Genomic DNA, 25,074 nt, shown 5'->3' on the forward strand with positions numbered 1-25,074 from the left:
CAGCTTCCTGGTGGGCAGCCAGAACAGAGGACGAGCCAGCAGAGGGAGAGCGCGGTGGTGAGGAAAGCAGCCCCGGGGGAAGGTGGGGCCTCACGGGGGTCAAGACCCCTCCTTTAGGTTTCTTTTTCCTCCCAGGCCTTTCTGCAAAACAGCAGGCTCCCCAGGCTCTGCCAGCTTCCCTAGGTGGCCCTGTACTTGGTGGCTAGAGGGAGGCCACGTTGCGGGGGGGGGGGGGGGGGGGGGGGGGGGGGGGGGGGGGGGGAGAGTCGATTCTGAAAACTGCCCTTTACTGAGAGCTGACCAGGCACCAGGTCCTGTTCTAAGTGCAGGACACGCACGAACTCGGTTCCGTCGTGTGGCCGTTGAGGGCAGCACGCGGGTGAGGAAACCGGGGCGTCCCTGTCAGAGGGGCACACCAACCGATGGCTCCTACGGTTGGCACACCCGAGTCACGCACTGAGCTCGCGCTACCGGGAAGTGTGCAAGCGATCCCGGCACAAAGAGCTGAGGGAGGACACCGCAGGCCTCCAGGGATGGGGCCTGGCGGGGGAGGGGGGAAGGCTGATGGCATCCTTTCTGCCCCTCGGCCGCTACGGCTGGAGGTTTTTAGCTGCACGCACACATCACCCAGCTAATTTGATAGGTTAAAAACGCCATTGTTTAAAATTGTATTATTCAGCGCTAGCCACAGGATGGTGAAAAGGCCGTCCGGGATTATGTCTGCTGACAGGAGAAGAAATTGGTGCAGTCTTTCTTTAAGGCAATTTTATAACATTCGTCAAGTGCTTTCCACTTCCAGGAACCTCTCCTGATGAAATAACCACGGGCTGAGATTCATACACAAGGGGGACAACTGCACCGTATAAAGCCTGCTAACGCCTCTGACATCGAGGAGCGGAAAACACCGTGACCGTCCCACAACAGTGGACTGCGGACTGGGAAAGCGACTGATGCCCGTGTGCAAAGGGGCAGGCCTATGCAGGACGGCGCAGAACATCGGCCACAGGAGTAAGAGCTCATGGCGCAACGTCAAGGGCAAAGATGGGGCACAAAGCTACGTGTGTACCCCGTGACCGTCGTTTTGTGAGGAAAATTGCACACACACACACACACACACAAAGAGAAAAACTAGAAGGAAACACATCAGTATATTAACATTTTAGGAAGTGAGAATTACAAGTATGGCTTTCCCCCTTCTACTCTTGTCATTTCTACTACAAAAGCTTTAAGATACCCAGCTCCAGTTCAGTGGGGCAAATGCTTCCGCCAGCAGAAAGCTGACGACCCAGGTCAGACACACACACGGCGGCTAACCGTCTGGGTGGGGTGACACTCACAGGTCAGGACGCTTCAGCGCCAACCGGCTGAGGCTGCCGGGTCCCCAGGCCTGAAAAGAAACCCCACAGGATCTTAAAAAAAAATAACTGACCCTACAGGAAAAAATTCTTTTAAAATCTGAAAATCACACCCGCAGCCCCCAATGGCCCCTCTCACCCAGCGCGTGTTACCTCTGATGTGTCCTGGGGGCCACAGGGAAGGACACCTTCCAACTCACAGGGCCAAGCCCCCCTCGGGAGGGTCTGCGCCCTCACTCCACAGCCCTCGAGGAAATCAGTCCGAGGAGTCCAGGAGCGGGATCCTAGCGCCTGAGCCGGCCTGGGACTTCATTCCTGTCCCTTTTGATCCAAGCCTAGTCCGAGTTCTGACTTGCCCACTTAGACGAACGGCCTCCACATTCTGCTCTCTTGGTACCTAACCCACCCCTCCCTGTCCCTCCAATGGCCAATCTCGAAGTCCTGTCACTACTCACTCACCGAGCCCACCTCCCATCTTTCCAGCTCAACCCCCTCAGCACCCCGGGGCCCAATCACCCTTCAGCCTCACCAGGGGATCCACCACATTCCCCACCTCTGCCACCTGCCTGGCCGCCCCTCTCCTCTCTCAAACCTCCACTGTCTTCTCCCTTCTGGCTGAGAACCTTAATTCCTGATCACAAAACAAGGGGAAGGGAACTGCAAGCTCCCTACATCTACCCACCTGCCCTCCTCTCCTGTTCTGATGGAAACGGGCCAGGTTCTGACCAAGGCCAAACCCTCCACTGGTGAGCTGGGTTCCAGCCCCACCTGCGCAGGGACATCACTCTGAGCACCGCCCCTCCTTCTCGGTTCTGGCTTCCCATCTACTCACTCAACTAAAGCTTCCCACAGGCAATAATAAAAACTCTCTCGATCCCACATGCTCTTCTCCCTATTTCTGCCTCCTTCTGCAGTAAAACCCTGTAGGGCCGCCTGCACGGCCTGGAACTCCTTCCGTCCCTCCTCTCTCCAACCCCTCCACCAGAACTGCTCTTCCCAAGATCACAACGACTCCATACGGACAAAGACGCGCTGTGTGACCAAACTCTACCCAGGCTCCTCTCTCCCAAAGGGCCTCACACCTGGCCCACTAATGCAGTGTCTAACAGCTCAAGGCCCTATCCCTGAAATGACCCTGGCGCCCTTAAAGAGAGCCTGCCTGAGAAAACTCAAGGCTGCCAAAAGAATGCGGCCAACACGGGGAGACCCCACCCGACAGCCCTGTGGAAGGGTAGCAGCCTACCTTTGATAAGCGCTAACCAGCAACCCCGGGTGGGTTTCACATGGACCAACCCCCCCTTCCTGGTTTTTGTAATGTTTCACTTCCTAAGGCGACTGAGTGCCTCCCCTTTCCCCTCCCCATTCCCTCAATCTCCCTTTAAAACACCCACTCGCCCCTGGACAGACCTAAGGAGAATTCGGTTCACGCGGTCTTGTCCCTACCGCAACAGTTACTACTGATCAAAATCCACCCTTGCCGCTTTGCTCGCCACAGAGGTGAAATCTCACGGCGAGTCTCAGTACTCTCCCTATTCCACCCAACAGCAGCATTTGGCAGGTGATGCTTCCTTCTCTCCGCTTCTGAAAAAGACACCACACCCTCCTCCTGCTCTTCCTCCTCCCTCTTCACCTCCTGAGCCTGGGCACTGAAGAGCTCCATGCTTCCTGCCCACTTTCCTCACGGCCTGCACTCATTCCCTCAGTGATCTCATCTAGTTGCGCGGCTTTAAACACCTCCCATCTACCAGCCACTTGGAATTTCTCCCTGAATTGCACTAGTACACGCTATCACCAACACCCACACACATCATCTCAGGCGCAAGGCGTCAAAATCCGCACTTCTGATCTTCCTGGGGGCATCTGTCCTCTCCATGAACGGCCATCAGGAAATCCTGACTTCTGCTCGAGCTAAAGACTGTGGTGCCCCACATTTGCATCTGACACAGCCATTAACCCTGTCGGCCTTGCCTCCAAAACACATCCCGAAGATAGTGACTACCTTTCACTCCCTGTGCCGTCACTACCCTCCCGTCTGCATTACTCACGGTCCCTGCCCTTGCCCCTCCAGCCCCTTTCCAACACAGCATGCACAATGACTCGTAGAACGTCCAGGTCAGGCTCTGCGGGACACCTTCCCATTTCTCTCGGAGAGGAGTCCGCGTCCTCGTCCAGGCCTTGCGGGCGCAGGTGGCTGCCCCGCGCGCCTCCTTCCCCGCTCTCCGGCTCGTACTCCTGCTGCAGCGGCTGCTGCTGCGCCCGGGATCCCTCGACCTGGGGCGTCTGCCGGCACCGACGCGACTCGCTCGCGGTGCCCTGCTCCGCCTTATTTTCCTGCAGGCTCCCACACCTTATTAATTCTGTGTCCTCAGAACGCAAGCGCCCCGGGTCGGCGTCGTTTCCGCCGAGCCCGGCGGCCGCCTGGGGCCCGGGACAGCGCAGACACGCGGGAGCCCACCGAACGCTTCAGTCAACGAGCGCTTTGTGGCGAAGGGGATGCCCGGCTCGAGGGGCACAGCCTGGGGCAGCCGGCGGCTCGGACCCCGCGCGCACCCCGCGGGCCTCCGCCGGTGCCCTCCGACGCCATCCAGGCCCGCACACCCACTTGGGAGCCGCCCCGCGACCCCCGACCCTGCGGTCCTCGCCTACCTGCGCGTGGCCGCCGACGCGGGCTTCCGGCAGGCGCGCCGCCAAGGTAACACGGTCCCGCCTCCTGGAGCGGCGTCGCCCATTGGCCGAGGCCCGCCCCCATCTGCCCGCCGGCCAACGGCACGCGGGAGCCGCGAGTAGGCGGGTTCAGGCGCAGGCGCGGGCTGGCAGCGTCATCTCTAGGCGCCGCCGCTTGCCGGGAGCCGCAGGTTGCCTAGCAACCCCCCGCGTGCTGGCTGCCGGGACTGGGGAGCCTCACCCGGTTTCCGGCCGCGGGGGCGAGGCGACCCCGGGCCGGGACCCCGACCTGTGTGTCTGGGCGCTTGGGAGTCGTATTAAACATACATATTTGTATGAACTGAAGATACTATAACGTTAGAACCGTGCACCGGTTTCAGACGCCGCACAGGAGGAGCCCCGGCAATGTGGTCGTCGGCCTAGAGGTCGCGGCCGGCCCGCGGTGAAGGCGTGCGCCCCCTGCCCGGACGACCCCACCTGGTGATAGGTGCCCGAGTGAGGGGACTGTGGCTGCCGCAGAGCATCTGGGGGTCCGGGAACCGGAGCGCCACGCCGGGCAGGCAGCGCGGGGCCGCAGAGGGAGCAGGTGCAGCTCTGCGGCCCCTCCCCTGCTGCTAGCACCTGGAAAGCGCGGCTCGAGTCACACGCCGCTCTCCCGCGTGCGCAGGTGCGGGCACGTGCAGCCTCGCCGACCTCGGGACGCGCGCAGGTGCCGCTCCGGTCACACGCCGCCTTTGAGCACGCAGGTGCGGGGACGTCCAGCCTTGCTGACTTTGGGAGAAACCGTCCTGCTTTCAAACTGACCCGACCGGCCTTCCGACAACATACAGAAAAGTTTTTATCCACGTACAAGCTTAAATAGTATATAATGTAATGTAAAAATACATGAATAAATGTGTAATATATTTAGTTTTGCCCTTGTTTTCAGAGCTCATATTGTAGGAATAGGTCGTTCAGATCAGCCTCCCATTGAGAACAGAATAAAAAGCTGGCCAAAATATAATCATTTAAAAGTAGCTGGGTTCTATGCCATCAGTGTGCTAATTGGATAGTGAAATATTCTAACAGGGGATACAAAGGAAACCCAGAGCACTAAACTTGATGTTCAGCAACACTTTCCACTCAGGGCTCAGTCCATTCTGGAAGAGGCGGAGAACCTGAACAGAGATTTTGATAGCTTGGTGGGCTAGGGCCGCTAAGGGAGAGGGTTCTTGTAATGTCCCATCTTTGAGCTGAGACCCTGAAAGGCTACACCAGGGGAGTGAATATGAACAGAATAGACCAGCCTTGCAGGGACTTCATAAAATCCATATTACATTATCTCAGTTTCTGAAACCGCAAGTGATTCAGGGTTTATCGTTGCTGCCGCTAGCCTGCTCAAAGAAGAAAGGGTAAAGCTGTTCTAGGAGAAAAGTCTAGTATCCTTTGCCCCAAACTACAATTGTCCATATATTATGTCCAGCACTCAGTAGAAAACAGCTGTTTACAGAAGACAACACATGATAGAAAACCAAGGAAAAGGAGGTACCACTTTCACTGTACAATGAATCGCTGACACTCTCAGCCAGCATTATAACTTCACGGTCTGAAAATGTCCAGTTCCTGATGGACAGCTCCAGTCACACGCTGATGTGACGTCTAAGGCCGGGGAGCACATCAGAAGCTTCTCGGCATGCTGTGTGATTCTCCGCAGCGGAGGGCACAGCTTGGTGCCAGAGACCACACGGCCTCAGAAACACGTATGCGTATCCAGCTGCAGCGGACCTTCCGAGTTATTTGGGCTCAGCGCAGGACAGCGGAGGCTACGGACTGGACGTGCTGCAGAATCTTCCAGTGCTCTGCGCCCCGCTCAAAACCAACAGACTTCCAAGTTTCCCAATACATGAGTGGTGCTCATGTTAACTCTGGTCCGTGCTGCCTCCCACATCCAAAAAGGCTACTTTCTGCTTCTCTGTGGCAGAAAATTGTGTTTGTTTTCGACGTCTGCATTACAAATGAACACAGAACTTATTAGTTTAAGCCCGTAAATTTAGCAGCTTCACTCACAGTCTCTGAGGGGTCAGAAATGCCGGAGCGGCTGAGCCCTGTCTGAGAGAAGGTCCCTCCCAAAGCCACGAAGCGTCCACCAGGGCTGTGGTTTTGTCAGAAGGTTTGTCTGGGGGACAGTCCATTTCCAAGCCACACGTGGCTACCGGAAGGATCCACTCCTCACAGGTGATTGGGCTGAGGGACCTCGGTTCCCGCTGGCCATCGGCAAAAGCCCTCCCTGACCTCCTTGTCACATGGGTTCCTGCACAGGGCAGCTCACAAAGCAGCTGGCTTCCCTGGGGCGAGTGAGCAAGAGGGCACACAGGAGGGGAGGCACGGGCTCTTTATAACCACACACTGGATGATTCTATTCATACGAAATGTCCAGAACAGGCAAGTCCAGAGACCATAGGTTAGTGGTCACCAGGGCCTGCTGGTGTGGAGAGAATGGGGAGTGCTTCGTGGGTACGAGGTTTCCTTTTGGGACGAGAACGTTCTGGAACTAGATGGTGGTAATGACCGCACACTATGAGTGTATTAAATGGTGCTCAATTATTCACTTGGAGATGGTTTTAAAATGGTGAGTTTTGTGTTTCTTACCACCGTCACGTTCCTCCATAAACGTGGCTATTATTCACGTCGAAGATGGCTGTGTTCCTTCGCATCTGTGTATTTCCAGCCGCCGCCCCCGCCCAGCCATCTTGGCTGAACTTTGCTGAATGCGTAGAACAGTAACAGGAGTCTAAAAGTTAAGACGGCACAAGAAAGTACTGGACCCCTCCCAACACTCCTACCTCATTGCCACCCACCCCATCCAGGTAGCCAGCTTCGTTAGTTTCTCGTTTATCCTTCTGTGTTTCTTTTAGCAAAAACAAGCAGATGCGTGGATATTATGACACTTACTCCCCGTTCCCTACGCAGAAGGCAGCAGAGCACACGTTCTCCGGCACCACGCTCCTTCCAGCCGACAACGAACCCTGGAAATTTTCCGTCAGTTACAGGCACCCTCTCCTTTCCTACAGCTTCTCGGGGCCCTGCGGGGGGACTTACCGTGGCTCACACGGTCGGTGCCCATCCACAGGAACCGTCTCCAGCTGTAAACCGAGCTGCGCTCAACAGTCGCGCACACTGGTTTTCCTATTGTTGGTGGCACACCTTCAGGATAGGCTCCTGGGGTGGGACTGCCAAACATAGACGAATTTGGCTGGGTACAGCCAGATTTTCCTCAGTAACGGTTGACGTCTGGCATTCCCACCTGCCACGCGTGGACGTCTCTCTCGCCTGCAGCCTTGCCAACAGAGTAGGCTCTCAAGCTTGGATTTCCGCTCATCTAATCTTCATTTGCGTCTCTCCTAACTCAAGTGAGGCGGAACATCCCTTTCCATACCCTGGGGTCACCCTTCTACGCTCTTGTGGCGTCGCTTCGTCCTTCACCCATCTTCCTACCCGGTCTCCGATCTTTTCCCCCTCAATGCGTACATTCTTTGTGTACTAGAGACATCGACCTTCACTGGGACATGGGTTGCAGATACTTTGTCCTAGTTTGTCACCTGTGCTTTGGTCCTGAGTATGGCGTCCTCTGCCACGCAACCGTGCTTCGCCACTGTGAACCCTTTCCTTCACCCATCTTACTTTTGCGTCACCTTAAGAAAGCCTTTCCCATTCCCAGTTTTGGAGAAGCCTGGCCAAGGTTTCGTCCCATGACCTGTTTGGCTTCATTCCTTCCACTCACATTTCTTTAATTTTTTTTTTTTTTTACGTTTATCCATTTTTGAAAGACAGAGACAGGGCACAAGCAGGAGTGGGGCACAGAGAGAGAGGGACACAGCAGGCTCCAGGCTCCGAGCTATCAGCACCAGAGCCCGACGTAGGGCTGGAACCCATGAACCTCGAGATCATGACCTGAGCCAAAGTCGGACGCTCAGCCGACTGAGCCACCCAGGCGCCCCTATTCCTTCCACTCACATTTCTGACAGGAGTCCTCGTATGCATGACATAAGGACAGACCCGATGCTACCTTTCTCTAAACAGCTATCTTAAATCAACACTGTTGTTCAAAAAGCCCATCCTGGCTCGTGACTTGAGATGCACCTTCCCTTCCATCACATCCACGTTTCCACACACACTTGGTTTCCTACCTCAGTGCACAGGTCCATCCGGTGCTGAGCCTGCAGCACGCTACTCCACGCACTGTTCCACACACCGGGGCTTTACGATGCCCCGGGAGGTCGGGGAAGGGCTTTCGCCATCTCCTTTGTTCTTCTTTCATGTGCACTTTGCCATATGAACCGGAGCGTCAGCTCGTCCAGCTCCAGAAGAGCAGCTTGTTGGGATTTATATTGGGATCCTCTTAGATTTAAAATTCATCTAGGAAAAATGGAGCTCCTTCGGATGTGGCCTTCCTTTCCAAGAACAAGCGCTGTCTTACCGGGTTGTGTCCACTTTTGTATCTTTCGTGAGTGTTTTAAAGTTTGGTCCGCTATGGATCTTGCATACATCTTAAGTTTATTCTTACATATTTTATCTTTATTGCCACTGTAAACGCGATTTGTCTCTTCCATTGTATCTTTGGGTTATCATGACGGCGATGAAGGTTACTGATTCCTGTCTGTCAGTTTTATATCCTGTTACCTTTTGAAATTCTTTCATCGGAGGAGCTACGTACATTTTATGATCTTAAGGAAGTTGTCTCTCATGTCCCACTTTACTGAACAGTCTGTCACGGAGAACTGAGATACTCGCGTTCCTTTCTCATCGACATCTCTATCCCTTAGAGCTCAGTCTGTGTTCAGTGTTCAATCTTCCTTCCCTCCCCCTCTCTCCCACGCTGCGGTGTCACCCTGGCGTGGCTTTCCGATCTAACATATGCCAGTGACTCCAAATCCTGTTTCTGGTCTCGACCTCGCCCCCTGGACTTGCTTACCCACCTGCCTAAATGGTTTCTCTACACAGCAGGTCAGTAAGTATCTCGACAGAACACGCTCACAGCCAGGCTTGGGATTCTTCCTTCCAAACCCGTTCCGTTCCTCATCGTGCTTAGCATCCACTGCCCCAACCCAGGTGCCACCGAGAAAAGCGTCCCCACTCCTCTCTGCCTGTCACCTACACATCTTGTTAACACACTTTCCACGTCCCCCGCCCCCGTCTAGCCCAGGGCTCCACAACCGGGCACCTGGGCACCCACTCTGCCCTCCTAATGCATTCACCACCTCACAAAGGCCAGAAAGATCACTATTTTTTAAAAAACTCATTAAGCAGTTGGCATTTAAAATTTACTACTTTGGGGGCGCCTGGGTGGCTCAGTCGGTTAGGCGGACGACTTCGGCTCAGGTCGTGATCTCGCGGTCTGTGAGTTCGAGCCCCGCGTCGGGCTCTGTGTTGACAGCTCAGAGCCTGGAGCCTGTTTCAGATTCTGTGTCTCCCTCTCTCTGACCCTCCCCCGTTCATGATCTGTCTCTCTCTGTCTCAAAAATAAACGTTAAAAAAAATTTTTTTTAATTTACTATTTTGTGAGACAGAGAAAGTGCACGAGTGGGGGAGGGGAGGAGGGGGTAGAAAGAGAGGAAGAGAGAGAATCCCAAGCAGGCTCCACACTGTCAGCACAGAGCCCAACGCAGGGCTCAATCCCACCAACCACGAGATCAAGACTTGAGCCAAAATCAAGACTCAGATGCTTAACCGGCTGAGCCACCCAGGTACCTCCAGAATCACTTTAGAACGTGGATCAAATGATTATATTTTCCATTTTGAGGGCAAGATATTCATAATTTTTAAAAGTAATCTCTATGTCCAACTTGGGGCTCAAACTCACCACTCTAAGATCAGGAGTCCCACACCCTACTGACTGAGCCGGCCAGATGCCCCCGATGTTTGTAATTTTAAAATTCCCCCAAGGTTTCCTCAGCAACCCACAGCCTCATAGATTCCTTTTACATTTGCCAGGCGGGAGCCTGATACCTGTCTCGTAAATAAGCCATGTAGTAACGCAGCTATAGAAGTAACAATTTCAAAACCGGGGAGGGAGCACAGCGATTTTGCTGTGTGCTGTATTTCTATTACTGCAAAATCATTCTTTGACTAAGAGGTGGTTTTGCTACATAACGGCTCTGGTATTCTTTGCCCTGATGGAATTTATACTTTTTTTTTTTTTTTAAGTTTATTTATTTGTGGGGTGGGGAGGCGAGAATCCCAAGCAGGTTCCACGCTGTCAGCACAGAGCCCGACACTGAGCTCTATCCTACAAACTGTGAGATCGTGACCTGAGTCAAAATCAACAGTCAGACACTCAACCCACTGAGCCACCCAGGTGCTCCTGGAGTTTATACTTTTAGAAGCTAACATGTATTTAAACGTGCTTCACTACTCTTTGGACACCCGTAGCACATCACACCGGCGAGGGGTGTTAATGGTGGGGGAGGCCGTGTGGGATGGCATGGAAATGGCGTATCCTTTCTGCTCAATTTGGTGGCGAACTTGAATCTGCTCTAAAAAATAAATTCATCAATTAAAAAAAGTCAAATCACAGGGGCGCCTGGGTGGCGCAGTCGGTTAAGCGTCCGACTTCAGCCAGGTCACGATCTCGCGGTCCGTGAGTTCGAGCCCCGTGTCAGGCTCTGGGCTGATGGCTCGGAGCCTGGAGCCTGTTTCCGATTCTGTGTCTCCCTCTCTCTCTGCCCCTCCCCCGTTCATGCTCTGTCTCTCTCTGTCCCAAAAATAAATAAACATTGAAAAAAAAAATTAAAAAAAAAAAAAAAAAAGTCAAATCACAAATGATCCTTCCCCAGGCTTATAGTTCAAATAAATAACCATAAGGAGACCTGGCGATTCTGCGACATCACCAGCCATTTCGGCAGGAATGTGAACCATGCGGATCAAGCCCAACTCCCCCAAAACACTCCTGAGCGCCCCCCCCCCCCAACTAGCCTCTGGCCTCAGATGCGATAAAACTGCTTTCCTAATTGACACAATTTTTCCTAATTTAGCAAAAATTACGGGGATCCCGTTTTCTCCACTTGTTCCTCCTACAAACTCCACCTTGACCCTTGGATGCATAGGTGGATTCCAGGACGGGATAGCTCATCCCGTCCACGTACGAAGCTTACCGCGGGCTCCCCGCACACACACACCACCACGGCGGGTTCCAGGCTCTGGAACAAGTTTGAGGACCCCGGCTTTGGCCAAACCGTGCAAGGCTCACTGCCCTCTGTTAGATGGGGGTGTATGACGGCGGGGGTGGGTGGGAGGGGACGTGGCCCCAGAGACCAGAGTCGGCCTGCCGCCAGGGCTCTGTGGTGGGCAGCGCGCGACCAGCCTGCGGTGGGAGAGGGACGTCACGAACGCCCAGCCAGAGGAGGACAGCCACGATTTCACGTCTCGGCACCGTGTCTGCGCCAACACCTGGGGGCTCCACAGAGAGAACCTGACTTTGTCCCTGGCACCCCAGGCGCTTTCTACCTGGCACCACGGAAACAGCAGCCCTTGGGACTGCTCTCGTTCTCCAGGGAACATTCCCTGAAGGCGGGAAGGGAGACACGTCTCCCCGCACCAGGATGGAGGCAAAGCAAAGCCATCCACACATGTCACTTTGCTCTGGTTCGGAATACCTCCAGAATGTAAAATTAACCCACTGCTCTGCCTGTCGGCATAGGGTTTTGTTTTTGTTTTTTACAAACCACTTCAAAAGGCTGTTTTTGTAGCATTTGTTGCAAGAAAGTCTTAGCTAGGGATGCATTCTGAGAACAGGGGTGGAGGTAATAATGCTACAAACGTGGGTGTGGGCAGAGCTCCCCCTAACGTCCTAATGAGAGGGAGGAAGGAGGACCCGCTCGGGCAAAGCAATTAAAAGCAAACTGCAAACCGCCTCTTCACACATTTAGTGAACAGCACAGCCGGATACTCTCCTCCTCCCTGCACCTTCTACGTGATCCACCGTGATCACGAGTCTTTATATCATCTCAGGAAAACACAGCAAATCAACACCCACTGGGGTCTCTCCAACATTTCCAGGTAAGGAAAGTGAGCCCCGTCCTACCCCTGACAGACGAACACAGAGCACAAAACTCAGTGTTAGGTTTTTCTCAAAACTGCACGCAAACTTTGAGCGCTAAAAAAACTTACTACGCTAATATTAACCTCCGTGTTTTCCACGAAAACCTGTACACTTGTGGCTTCTCCAACCCTTGGCACACAGTCACATTCGAATTCTTCCCCTGTTGTGAGGGCACCTGCACGAATGAACTCCCTTAGCTTAAATTCTTCACATGGACGGTTCTCAGATGAGCAACCTTGCTAATTCAAGACGTTCTTTGAGAGTAAAGGGACACCGTGTCTTCATCGGGTTAGGAAAAAACTAAACCAAAGGCAGGTAGTGAGGGCATGGAAAACTCATGACGCTGGGATGACATTTTAGACAACTTAGCACCTTCTACCAAAAGGACCTCCTCTTTGGCGCAGCGACACTAACACCAGGAAACCCCTCGCAGGCTGCCCCGAGCTGGCAGGTACCGGCCAGACCTTGCGGCTGCTGGAGAACGCGTGCTGGGCTCCCAGGAGGAGGCAGGTGGTGCAGAGGCAGGTTGGGACCTCGGTATCTGTGGACAACACAGCTGCCTGATGCAAGGGACACTGAGCAGGGAGTCAGCGCCCAGGAGCGTGACAAGGAGCCAGGACGCCTCTGCCCTCCCAACCTTTCACACCCTTGGAGCTATCTGAATATCTACTAACAGGACCGGAGAGAAGATCCCAGCCATCCCAACCCCGCCCCCACCCTGGTTCCAGCTCCCGCCCTAGCAGTGGTCCAGGTGATGATGGCCTTCTGACATAGCCTCAGGCCAAAAATAGACCTAGGCTCGTCACAGGCCTAGGTCATTCCCTCCTCCATCTAAGAGGAAGGCATTTTATCATCTCACACCATCACAAGAACGGGGAGTGCAGGACAGTAAGAATTTTGAGAGAGAGGGGTGCCTGGGTGGCTCAGTCGGTTAAGCATCCGCTTTCGGCTCAGGTCATGATCTCACGGTTCGTGGGTTCGAGCCCCACATCAGGCTCTGTGCTGACAGCTCAGAGCCTGGAGCCTGCTTCGGATTCTGTGTCTCCCTCTCTCTCTGCCCCTCCCCTGCTCACGCTGTCTCTCAAAAATGATTTAAAAAAAAAAAAAAAAGAATTTTGAAAGAGAGAACACTCCTAACTTTTGTTACAGACACGCTGCACGACGAAGCGGGCGCGGCAGGCATGAGGTCTCGTTCCTGTGTAACCGCGACTGCTCTTTCATTGCTGTCGGTCGCCTCTCGCTGAGCCTAACTCATGGCTCAAGCTCTACCGCAGGCACGTGTGTACAAGAGAGAACAGTCAACGCACACGGTCCGGCACAGACCGCGGTCTCGGGCACCCACAGGGGCAAACCCTGTGCTGAGGGGGGCCACCGTCCCGTCCCAAGTCAAACCCAAAGACGGAGGCACCAGCGGACTCCTAGGCTGACCGTCCTTCCAGCTTAAATGTGGGTGTTTATCCTTCAGTTCGGATAAGAACAGCACCGTGTAACAGGAACGTAAGGCAAGCCACCTACCTGTTTCTAAAGTTTCTAGTAGCCACAGTTAAAAGAAAAATAGATAAAATTAACTTTATCGCTTTATCTAATCCATCATATCCAAAATATTTCAACACGTGAATCATTTTTTTAACAATGACGTATTTTATGGTTTGTCTTCAAAGCTCAAGTGTGTTTCAGATTCTCAATTTGGACATTAAGTTTTCATGAGAAAGGCCTGACCTGTATTTAAAATCCAGAACTAAAAAAAAATAAATAAATGAAAAATAAATAAAATCCAGAACTGAAAAACCAAATTCACATACCAAAGTTCCTAACGTACTGAAGGATTTTTCTAAAAAGTAAATCAAGTTAACAGCCTTTAAGTTAGATAAAACTAAGAATCCAACCTCCAGCTGGGCTTGCTGCATTTCACGAGCTCCAGGCCATCTGTGGCCAGCGACCGCATATCGGACGGCAGGGGTACAGGACAAGTGATTGATCCAAGTGGGGTCCTCAGACCCACAGCATCACCATCAGCTGGGAACGTGCTGGAAGTGCAAATCTCAAGGCCCGCTCAGACCCCTGGAACCAGAAACTCCAGGGGTGGGGCCTGGCACTGTTCGAACAAGCCCTCTAGGCGACTCTGAGCACGCCCAAGTGAGAACCACTGGTCCAGAACAAACGGCACCAAGACAACTCGCAGAAGTTTTGATCACCTATTTGCGGAATGGAAACTGAACGGGAGCCCTTCCCCCCATCGTGTGTTGAAGCTGTGAGTAATTGCTTGGATTTTGTTAATCCAGGAAAAAGGGGTGCGCAGGTGGACGACCGGTGGGTTAAGATCAGGACCCGGCTACAGGGACGTTTTGCTTCACTGGTTCCCAGCGCCCAGGGTCACCGGGCATAGGGCTCTCTCCTGGAATGAGGCCATCAGTATGAGCCCAGCATTTATAGTCCGTATGGCCACAAGGCTGCTCTGTCAGAGTGGGGGCCGCCTTTGAACACGGGCCCTTAGCCAAGTAGGGCCAAGGCCTCCCCCTTCTTCTGGGCTCCAGGGGCGGTCACCATGGAAGCCAATGATAAAGACAGAGTGCCATCAGCTGTGCGGGTATGTAAGGGACAGAGGCCTCCACAGTGCCAGGTTCTTGCGGGACTCAGGCCGGGTAATACTCAGACCCTTTGCTCTCCACGTCACTTCATTTGGGGGCAGGACGGAGGAAGCAGGGGCTGACGCAGTTTAGCCAAGCTCAGAATATCGATACCCTTCTGTTTGTTTTGCCAAAATTTGCACATTTTACTGGAAAAGTTTTAATGACATTCCAGACTGTTTGCCACGAGAAGCGTAAAGGCACTACAGCACAGACACGGTCTGTAAAGTTAAAATACGCAACACAAGCTAATGTCTCCATGTGGACGGAGTCACATCATCTCTTTACTTTCCATCTGAAAGAGAACAAAACAACAGCTTATTTTTTTAGGTCCATCTTGACTAACCCGGAGCAGCTGATCATATAAAAGATCTGTATTTCAGAAACAGCTATAAAATGCCAACCGTGTGATCCGCTCTGTGCTGGAATAAATTGCACTGATAATCCGGAGCTCAAGAAAGCTCCGATCCAGACTCTCGATCACCCTGCCTAGTCTAAGCCGTGTGCCAGGAGTACATAACTCGGAGTACAGAATTTGAACCGCTCAGTTAGTACCTGTACTGCACCGACTTTTCCGTGCTCACCCGACAAGAACCGCCACACCCAGGACAAGGCAAGTGAATCTGTGCACGCCGTTCGGACCAGTACCTGAGTCGCCGAGCTAGCCAACTGGAAGACGACGTATTCAGGGCTCCCGACGGCTTGGATGGCTCGGAATCAGAGGCTCTGGCAGCTGCACACCTACACAGAAAGGTTGGACCAGCAGTCACGACCCCTCCGTCGGCTTACCCGGAGAGCCACGTGCTCGGTTAGGGAGCCAGGGCACTCACCCGTCAACCCGGCTCACAGCAGGTTTAGGAAGATGTTTCTACTGACTTGAGGAAGGTGCTCTTGGTTACACTACTAGCGAGTGGGTTGAATCGTGTCCCCACAGAAAGATAGGCCGACGCGTCTTAAACGGGACCTCAGAACGTGATGTTTGGAAGTAAGGTCATCGGAGATGTAATCGGCGGAGATGCGCTCAGAGTGGAAAAGGGTGGGATCCTAATCCAACATGACTGTGTCCTCATCAAAAGAAGACGCCCCGGGGCGCCTGGGTGGCTCAGTCCGTTGAGCATCTGACTTCGGCTCAGGTCATGATCTCGCAGTCCGTGAGTTCGAGCCCCGCGTGGGCTGTGTGATGACAGCTCGGATCCTGGAGCCTGCTTCAGATTCTGTGTCTCCCTCTCTCTCTGCCCCTCCCGCGCTCACGCTGTCTCTCTCTCTCTGTCAAAAATAAACAAATATTAAAAAAAAAATTTAGAAAAAAAAAAAAGATGACGCCTGGACAGCGACACATAAGGAAAACCCGTGTGACAGAGAGGTTGGGGAGAGGCAGCCTGCAAACCACCCACAGTGGGGGGAGCGGCCCGGAGTGGCATCTCCCCAGAACCTCGGGGAGGAACCCGCCACACCCCCATCTTGGACTCCAGCCTCCAGAGCAGGGAGACAATGAACTTCTGTGGCGTAAGCAGCCCAGGCCGTGGTACTTTGCTCTGGCGGCCACAAGAAAACAATACAACTAGAATCCAACTTTAATTTAGATTATATTTATCCAAGTCTCTACAACAAATATTTCACATCAACAACTTAGTTCAGTGCAACGCTCAAAGGTACCCTATCCCCACCGTGAGGGTTCCGGGTCCGTGTACGCGGGCCAGCACGTCCCAGCTCAGCCGCTCTGCTCACCCGGCTACACTGACGGCAAGGTTCCCGCGTGGGCAGCTGTGATCCAGAGGATGTCTACGCTGAATACGGAAACTGCCGCGGCCCTGGTCACAAATCACCTGCAGCATCTCCTTCTTGCACCCCTCTTTTGAGCGCCGGCATATAAAAATCTGAGAAAGCAAGGGCTGCTTTAACGTTTCTTTTTTTTTATTGTTTTAAGTAATCTTTCCACCCAACATGGGCTTGAACTCATAACCCTGCTGTCAAGAGTCACATGTCCCACCGACGGAACCAACTGGGCATTTCAATTGCTTCCATAAGCAATTATTTAAGAAACACCCAATAAGACTGCCAGCATTTAAACTAGAATCAGTTCTCAGCTACAAGAAATAAAAACGCCAAGACTTTACACAAACATCTTACTGTCGGGCAAACGCAGATACTAACTAAAAGGTTTTAGCAAGTAATAGAAAGCAGTGCATTAAGTTGGTCTTCACACGAGGCACCTGGACGTGTCCTCCGCAAAAACCCTTCAGACCTAGGAGAGTTCGGAGTGGGGACTGGGGATGGAGGGAAGGAGGCCAAGCCCATGGCGTGGCGCACAGTCCCACCGAGGGGAGCTGACTCGGGAGGCTCTGGGGACATTCCAGGGAGCTGAAGATCTATAGCCCCTATTCCCATCGGTTACTGAAGGGTTTTTTTGTTTTCTTTTAACGGGAGGGAGTGGTATACACTCCCAGGCACTGCTGGCGCTGTGAGCTAAGGGTGGCAGCCAAGAGAGGCTCACTTAGTGGCCTAAGGGCAGCCTTCCGGCAAGGACGGGCAGCTGTGGACTGCCTCAAGTCACCTGAGCATGCGCACCCAGTGCAGGGAGCAGAGGGCCTGCTTCAGGGGAGCAAAGGAGGGCCTGCCCGCCCTGGGGTGGGCTGGGGTCATGAATCTGCGGTGAGCCAAGAAAGAGGAGGGCCTTGTCAGTGCGGGGGGGGGGAAAGCAGAGCGAGGGGAGCTGTGGTCTTGTATAGACGCAGGGAGGTTTTAGTAGAGCTCCCAGAGGGCCTGAAGGGAAAAGCACACCACCATACAGCCAGAGCAGAGGGAACAAATCGGGGTTGTGGGGAGACTGGGGTCGGCTGGTCAAGAAAGGGTTTTGTGTGCTGGAGGCCGAGAGCAGCAAGTAAGGGGTTAATAGGCTTTCTGCTTACTTCCTGCAATCACTGCGTGTGTGGAGCATAAGCAGGGCGTCTCCGAGTAACCTGGGAGGGCCTTTGGGAAGGGCGAGCTGCGGAGCTGGCCCAGACCAGCCCCCGGAAGGCCCGAGAGGCTCTGAGAAAGTGCGGTCCAAGAGGAAAGGGCACGTAGACACATGTGTTCTACTGAAGGCAAGGTCAGTTTGAGTCTCCTTGAAACGACAGGGAGCAGATTTTTTGGAAAGGGATAAATCCACAAGATCGAGAGAAAAAAGAGTTACGAGATTTTAGAGAAAAAAGCACCCGACAACAATGAACTTGGCAAAGTGAGAAAGCCAAATTGTGAGCTGGTGGGGAAAGTCAAGAAGCACCCCTCTTCATGAAACAAAACCCTCAAAGGCTCAGACATCAGCAGTGCCGGCAGGTGAGGGTGACGTGGGACCACAATGGGAGAAGGCGAGAATCAGACCTCCACCCAACGCTGGCACAAGACGGATGCTCCGCAGAGGGTCTCACAGAGGCTCTGGCCTGGGGAGCAACGGGCAGGAGGACCCCCACAAACATGGGAGGGGCACGCAGAAGGCAGCAAGGAGCTTGTGCTCCACGAAGGGGAGAGGCGAGTGCTCTGTCCACCTGGCTCCATGATTCTGGAAGCCAGAGTGTGCTCTCCCCAGGCAGGGAACAGAACAGAACCCCACCTTCTCCAGGGAACCTGATCAGCCTAAGAGAAAGACCCCGAAGTCCTAGGGCTCCAGGGTTTCCCGAGAAAGTGGGCCGGGCAGATGCCCCAGAGCAAAGGCCAGAGTTCACACTGCACCAACTGTGCGAGTGGGCAGCCAGCAGATCGGGCACGGAGGAGGACATTTACTGTGACGCACAGAAAATACCCTGGACGCAGATTTCACAGGGAAAGAAAACTTCAGGGGGAAAAAAAGGAGACCGATCCAGAAAGTGCAGCACCTAAGGAACAGAAGGCTAGAGAATATCAAAGAATCCAAACTCCAGTCGGAAGCGCTGGAGTTTCCGGTTTGGAAGGGCCCACTGCCTGCCTAGTGTGACAGATGAAGAGGGATCTACACCAGGAACACTCGATGGGAAGCTTCCAAACTCTGGGACGAGGGGGAGATCCTTCAACTACCAGAAGCAAAACTGGCCCCACAAAGGACCGCAGTAGAACAACTACACAGAATTGTCTACAGCAACAGCGTAAGTGAGGAAATGAACAGGGTAAGTAAGTGCCCAAATGAAGAATTCAGAGCCTGGCTGCTACCTCATGCAGCTAAGCCAGAGGAAACCAAGAATGAAGATCCGGCGAGGTACACGGCCTCCATTTATTTACCTTCCACAGTCCTTCCCGGGGAGCAGCAGGGGCATGGGCCTCCCCACACATCAGGGAAAAACTAAGAAAAAAAACACGAGACACAGAAAGTAGGGAAACTTGGATCTAGCCTTAAGAGAAATACAGACAGAATCGCTCAGCTGTGTCCTCAGAGAGACGAGCCCCGGAAGGCCTGTGCAGGGACCCCACTCGTCTCCAGGGCGGGGCGGGGGCGGGCAGCCAGACAGGTGGCAGCGTAGCAATGGGGCCGGTAGCCCATGCTCAGCCTACACCGTGCCGAACCAGCTAACGATGCCCACGACTACAAGGGAATAAGACAGACCCGAGACACAACAGCGCACACACCTGGACAAAAGGACGGACCCCAAGCGACCAAGACTGGTGAGGAGAATGGGGCCTGCAATTTTCACTGGCATGATTTACTCCAAGTGAACAAACGTACAACTCTCACGAAGAACGCTGCAAGGTCAAATGGTATATATCCTTTTATGTTTCGCTAGGAGCAGCTAATAAAAACACACCTTAACCAAACGGTTCTAGAAACCACATTAGCTCTTCACTTTGGGAGACAAAGTATGAAATTCCTATAGAAGCAGCAGATCCTAGCAGAGACTCTCATATTTAGAAAATACGTTCCCGGATCTGTAAAAGCCCATGCCTTCCACTACTCGGGGAAGCACTGACGTCACTAAGGTTTCATCTGTAAGCAGACGATTAGGATTACGGATCATAGTTAGATAATGGACCTTTCCCCCCGACGGAAAAAAATCCCCATTCACAGAGTGGACAGAATTTGTCCTCACCTTCTCTTTCTTCCGAGGATGACAGCTACACTCTCAATCAATGTGCTCACCAACCACCACATCTGGGATCTCTCCCTTTTTTACCGGTACTGGTTTGTTACAAAGTGGGCACACTGGGACCCGAACGTCCCCAAAATAATGATATAAAATCATATTCCAGATTCAGACAAAACTCACAAAAGGAAAAGGTATAGTGCATTGAAAATCAAATAGAGGACAAGCACGGATGTTCCGACTGTTCATTAGAAGACGGTGTTGTTACCCCTGAGGATGAGTAGTAAGGCTTCCCTACAGATTCAGGACAGGAAGTGAAATCTAGTAGAATTTAAACCTAACAGACTGTTAACCAGCTGTGGACACGACCCTGAGACGGTGAAAGGCAACCAAAGAAAAGCTGGTGAAACGGATCTGGTCTCAGGGCAGCAGGGCCGTTCATCCAGCACCGCCCTGGCAGGTGGGGAGCCAGCCCGGACACCCCTGGAACAGAGAGAACGGAAGAGAACACTACCGTGAACAGCCTCCGGCTCCCTTCAACTGCCAACAGCCCGCCTGATCCTTTTGTGGCTTTCACCCGCAGGGAGACGCACGCGGCTGACTGGAGAGCACACAGCTAGGCTGAGCTCTCAGGTTCATTAACAGCCACCCAAGCAGACGGTGGGGGAGGGGCTCTATAGGGAAGAACCAAGCGCCCAGCAGATGCGCGCCCAGCAGTTAAAAACCTGAGCCAGGGCAGGAGCTAAGGAAACTAAGCTCAGCAAGAAAACGGACGGACGTGACAACTGACATCCAAACGTGTCATCAGAGTGAGGAGGCCTGCCGTCTGGGTCAAGCCGCAGGGTTGCCAGGAACACTCCCTCAGTTGACAACTCTGTGCCAAATAAGGCATTACTACTGCTGTCTAGCCAGACTCTCCCCATCTAGGGACGTGGGGAGGTCAAGCCAACAAATCAACTGCATAGTTTGGCCTAGTCATCGGGGCCTGGTAAATAGGAGTCACCCTCCCCCGCCCCCCCAATGACCTAGAAAACGCTGGAAGATCAGACCCCAGCCAACACTAATGAAAGCATGTAATAATGCTCATAAGTCATTCACCTTTCTAACTGCCACCTCAAGGAAGCAACACTCGGGCTATAGAGTTCACTCAAATAACCTCTGAATCGGGCACCTGAGCGGCTCAAGCGGGGGCACCTGATGGGTTCGAGCTCCGCAACGGGCTCTGCGCTGACAGCGTAGAGCATGCTTGGGATTCTCTCTCTTTCTCTCTCTCTCTCTCTGCCCTTCCCCTGCTCATGCTCTCTCAAAATAAATAAACTTAAAAAAAAAAAAAAAAAAAACCTCAGAACCACCAGAAACAAAACGAATACAGGTCAAGAGCCACCTGCAAAGCCAGTAACAAGGTGTCACTCCTTCGGACTCATGCACGTCGGTCTTCTTAGAGTCCTCGTCTTCCAGTTTCTACAATGTACTATTTGCCACTAAACAGCGGCCGTGAAGTCACCCAAATTAACTAGCATTTTTAATGGCTTCCAGATTAGGTTCTTTGTCAGATATTAACCATTTCTGGCGCTTCACAAAGACACCACTATGTTCTTCCTCAGCACGATGAATCAAAGGAACTGAGTATTTTCACACGCGAAATAAACTTTCAAGGTTTGGATACAACAATTTGACTTCAAGAGCCCCTGAAAATAGAATCTGTTACTTTAGAGCTGTGCCATCCAGACATTCTTGTGATGGTGGAAACATGCCATATCTGCACCACCCATGGCCACACGTGGTGGCCGAACACCTGGAATATGGCTAGTCTGATGGCGAAACCAGATTTTAAGTCTTACTTCATCCGAATGAGATTATTAGTTCTATGTGGCACATGGCTACTATTCGGACAGCATAGCTTTAGACAACAAAAGCTAGAATCTTTGAAATAAAATACGATCGATCACCTTCTCGAATGCAAATGGACATTTATGTGCAGCACAAGTAAAATGGTCTTTATGGAAATCTTGTTTACACGCATCGCATTGTAACGGAAGAAAATCTAAAAACAAACAAAAAACAAACACCAAAAAAACAACGAAGTGTTCTAAAGATTAGGATGAAAAAATTACAGATCACGTTAAACAGGTATTTACGTACGGTCAGTTCTTTATGCCTATCAAATACATCTTTGAAGTACCACAGGTGAGAAAAAAATTGGGGACCATGACTTTCACAATGACAGCGGTTCTGAAGAACCTAACCTGTGAAGCTGTCTTTTCAAAAGAACCCCATCCCGTGTTGTCCCACAAATATTTAAGCAGCACACCTGTATCCACCTGGCCTTGGCCCTGGTTCCTGGCCTTCAGAAGAGGCTACGTAGCAACGGTGACCAGAACCTGGACCTCAGGCCGGCCTCCCAACGCTGAAGAGCTAATGAGAAAAACGGCCAGGGGCGCCTGGTGGCTCAGTCGGTTGAGTGTGGCCAGATTTTCAGTCACCAGCGTTCCTAACTTCCAGCTGATGAAAATGAACAGACTTGCTCTGTAGGAAGCCGTCCGTGTGCAAGTGACCCCCGGCCCCTGCAGGCGACTAAAGCGTCACAAATTCTTGCCGAGACAAAAGGCGTTTCGGTACAAGCACTGGCTCATTCAGAATCACCCCTGTCGTGAGAGCGATGGCTTCTTGGTCCTTCAAATCTCTACTCGAGAAAGCTCCCCCCGAATTCAGGTGTGCATTAAACCACTCGGACTCGCAGCGACAGGCGTTTCCCATATTCAATTCCCACAACTGCCCGCAACGAGTTGGGGCACAGTTTCATCCGCTGAGTATACTTGTTGACGTAAGCCAAGTGTCGCCGGGTGCTAAGTCCCATTAGCTCGCGCCGCTACCCCGGAGAGACTCAGCTCTGCCCCTGCTGAGCCCCTCAACTCCCTCCCGCGGAGAGCTGACTCAGGACCGGCTCCCCGACGACAGCAACCCGGGGGTGATGAGGGAGGAGGACAAGCCGTTCACCCCCGGTGGAAAACGGGCCGACAAGCGAAGCTACGGCCCCGGAGGGGAAACTTCGGTCCGCACCGCGCCTCCCGAGGCCCCTTGCACGGCCCGGCCGCCGCAGAAGCCGGGTCCCCCAGGGGCTTTTCCGCACCTCCCCGTCGCCCCCCTCCCTGCCGGGGCGGGGCCGCCGCGCGGTGCCTGGCCCGCGCGGGCCCGTCCCCTCTCCCACGCCCCCGGGGCGGGAACGCTGCAGCCCCTGCCACGGCGCGGGCCCACTCCCGGCAGCGCGGCGGCACGGGAAACCCTTCCCCGGGGGATGTCCCCGGCCCGGCGCCGCACCTGGCTCTCGATCGGGACCCGGGCGGCCGCGGAGGCGACCGGAAGGCGGCGCAGACGGGAAGCCGGCTCCCCGCTTCCGACAGTCAGCCGCGGGGGACGAGACCAAAGGGGAGGCTGAGGAAAAGGGGCTCCGGGACGCGGCAGGGAGCCGACCGGCCCGCGGGAGAGCGAGGCGTCTCGCGGCGCCGGCGCCCCCGCCATTCACCCGCCGCCGCGGCTTCGGGGAGCGCCCGGCGCGCCCCGATGACGTCAGCGGCCGGCCCCTCCCGCCCCCGTCGGCCCGCCCACTCCTCGCTCCTCCTCCCCCTTCTGGAACAGTCCTGCCGCTTCCCCCGCCTGCTCGGTCGCCGAGAGCCGGCTGCGCGCAGGCGCACCGGGCCGGCCGCGCGGCGCGGCGCGGGAAAGCTGTGTCTGGGCGGCCGAGGCCGCGGCGCCGGGGCTGAGTGGAGGCCGGCGTCGCGCGGGGCCGCGCACGGAGGGCCCGAGTCCGCGCCGCAGAGGGGCCGCCGCGAGGTACGGAGCCGGCTCGGCCGGGGCGGGGGCTTCCCCAGCGGGAGAGAAGGGCCCGGCCCCGGGGAGACGACGCCCGGCGCGGCCTCGGGGGGCTCCGCCGGTGCCGCCGCGTCCGCGCGCTTGTGGCCTGTCCTGCCCCCTCACCGCGTCCGCGTGCTTGTCCCCCGGCCCGGTCCCCTCACCGCGCCCCCGCACCTGTCTCCTCACTTGTCCCCTCAACGTGTCGCCTTTTCCTCACCCCTTTCCTCTCACTGTATCACTTTGTTCCGCTGCCACATCCCCTGACTTGTCCCCTTACCGGATCCCCTTTCCACGTCCCGGTACTCGTCCCCTTCTTGCATCCCCGGGTCCCCGGCCGTGTCGCCTCCCTGGGCCTCTCACCATGTCATCTTACTTGTCCCGCCTCGCCATGGCCCCGTACTCCGTCGCCTCCCTTGCTCAGCCCCCCGCCCCGCCCCCCGCAAACGAGCCGCGGTTGGTTTTCTCTCTGGGAGCGCGTGGTTCTGTGAGGTCCCAGCAGACTGGCTCCGCGGGTGCTGTCGGGCCGCGGGGTTCACCGCCCCGGGGCCTGTGGTCACAGCCAGCCGTCGGCGCCTAACCTTGTTTTACGTGTGTTTCTGTTTGAAGACAACTTGCGTTGACGTGTCGTTGGTTCGTTCGCGTTGAGGTCACGGCCCGCCGCGCCCGTGACTCGTGCCCGAGCCCGTTCGCCGCTGATCTCCGTGCGGTGCGTCGCGGCCTCCTGTGCTTAGGAAACCGGATGGCGCGCGGGCTCCCGCCTGGGGCCGCTTTAGACGGCAAGATTCCCGCCAGAGAGCGCAAAAATGGGACGACCGTGACCCTGGATAGGCTGCGGAATGGACACTTAACTGTAGCAGAGGGGAAACACGAAAGAAGGCGGGTGTCGTCCTGTGTGACCCTGGCAGGGAAGTGCGTTCCTCGGGCAGCTCGGGTTGTTCGCCATCTGCACACGTTTGCGAACAGCTGCCCCAGTCCCGCAAGCGTTGCTTTTGGAGTTGCAAATAAACGTCTCGCGTGGGCACCTTCGCACGCGTGGCATCCACACATGAGAGCCTCGGGTGTGTGTGTATCTGTACGTGCACATACCCATTTTTTTAGTCTTTTTCTGAGCCGTTTGCGAGTATGCCGAGTATGACCGGGGTGCCCCCCACAATTTGTGTGCGTGTGCCCGAAAGCAGGCGTTCCTACATCACCATTCCGTGGCCGTCCACGTGAGATCAGTATCAAGACGGCATTAAGGTCCAACCCACAGCCTCCATTTGGATTTTGCCAACTGTGTCCACGTCTCTTTTTCTTCCCTGCTCCAGGGTCCCATCCACGATCACATGTGCAGCCTCCTCCCTGCTGGGACGGGCCCTCCGTTCTTTCCGTCCCTGACAGTTTTTATTAAAGGCCACAGGTTTTTCTTACATGTGAGATGACTGCGACGACTCGGGGTCCATGGATGTTTCCTCGGGACCAGATTCAGG

At 54.3% G+C, this 25,074-nt stretch overlaps 2 protein-coding genes across 3 annotated transcripts in view; both read right to left on the minus strand.

Moving 5' to 3' along the window:
- CE3H7orf50 (chromosome E3 C7orf50 homolog) overlaps positions 1-15,927 on the minus strand; it is a 120,196-nt gene extending 104,269 nt beyond the window's left edge. Inside the window, exons 1-2 of one of the 2 annotated variants that reach the window (XM_023246549.2) lie at positions 15,554-15,927; positions 15,372-15,464 (exon numbers count right to left, since the gene is read on the minus strand). Coding sequence is in view for 1 of the 2 variants with exons in the window: in XM_023246548.2 (XP_023102316.1) it covers positions 4,002-4,084 (83 nt within the window). In the remaining variant the exon portion in view is untranslated. Of the gene's footprint in view, positions 1-4,001; positions 4,120-15,371; positions 15,465-15,553 lie in introns of those variants that run through there. The other variant, XM_023246548.2, reaches the window with a different exon arrangement.
- ZFAND2A (zinc finger AN1-type containing 2A) lies at positions 15,925-22,610 on the minus strand. The gene is given in 6 exon segments (XM_045048234.1): positions 15,925-15,989; positions 16,452-16,600; positions 19,760-19,889; positions 21,704-21,842; positions 22,065-22,110; positions 22,488-22,610. Coding segments are annotated over 6 exon segments (606 nt in total). The 3' UTR covers positions 15,925-15,970.
- Positions 22,611-25,074: the final 2,464 nt, after the last annotated feature.

This window comes from Felis catus, chromosome E3 (assembly GCF_018350175.1).
Source record: "Felis catus isolate Fca126 chromosome E3, F.catus_Fca126_mat1.0, whole genome shotgun sequence".
NCBI lineage: Eukaryota > Metazoa > Chordata > Mammalia > Carnivora > Felidae > Felis > Felis catus.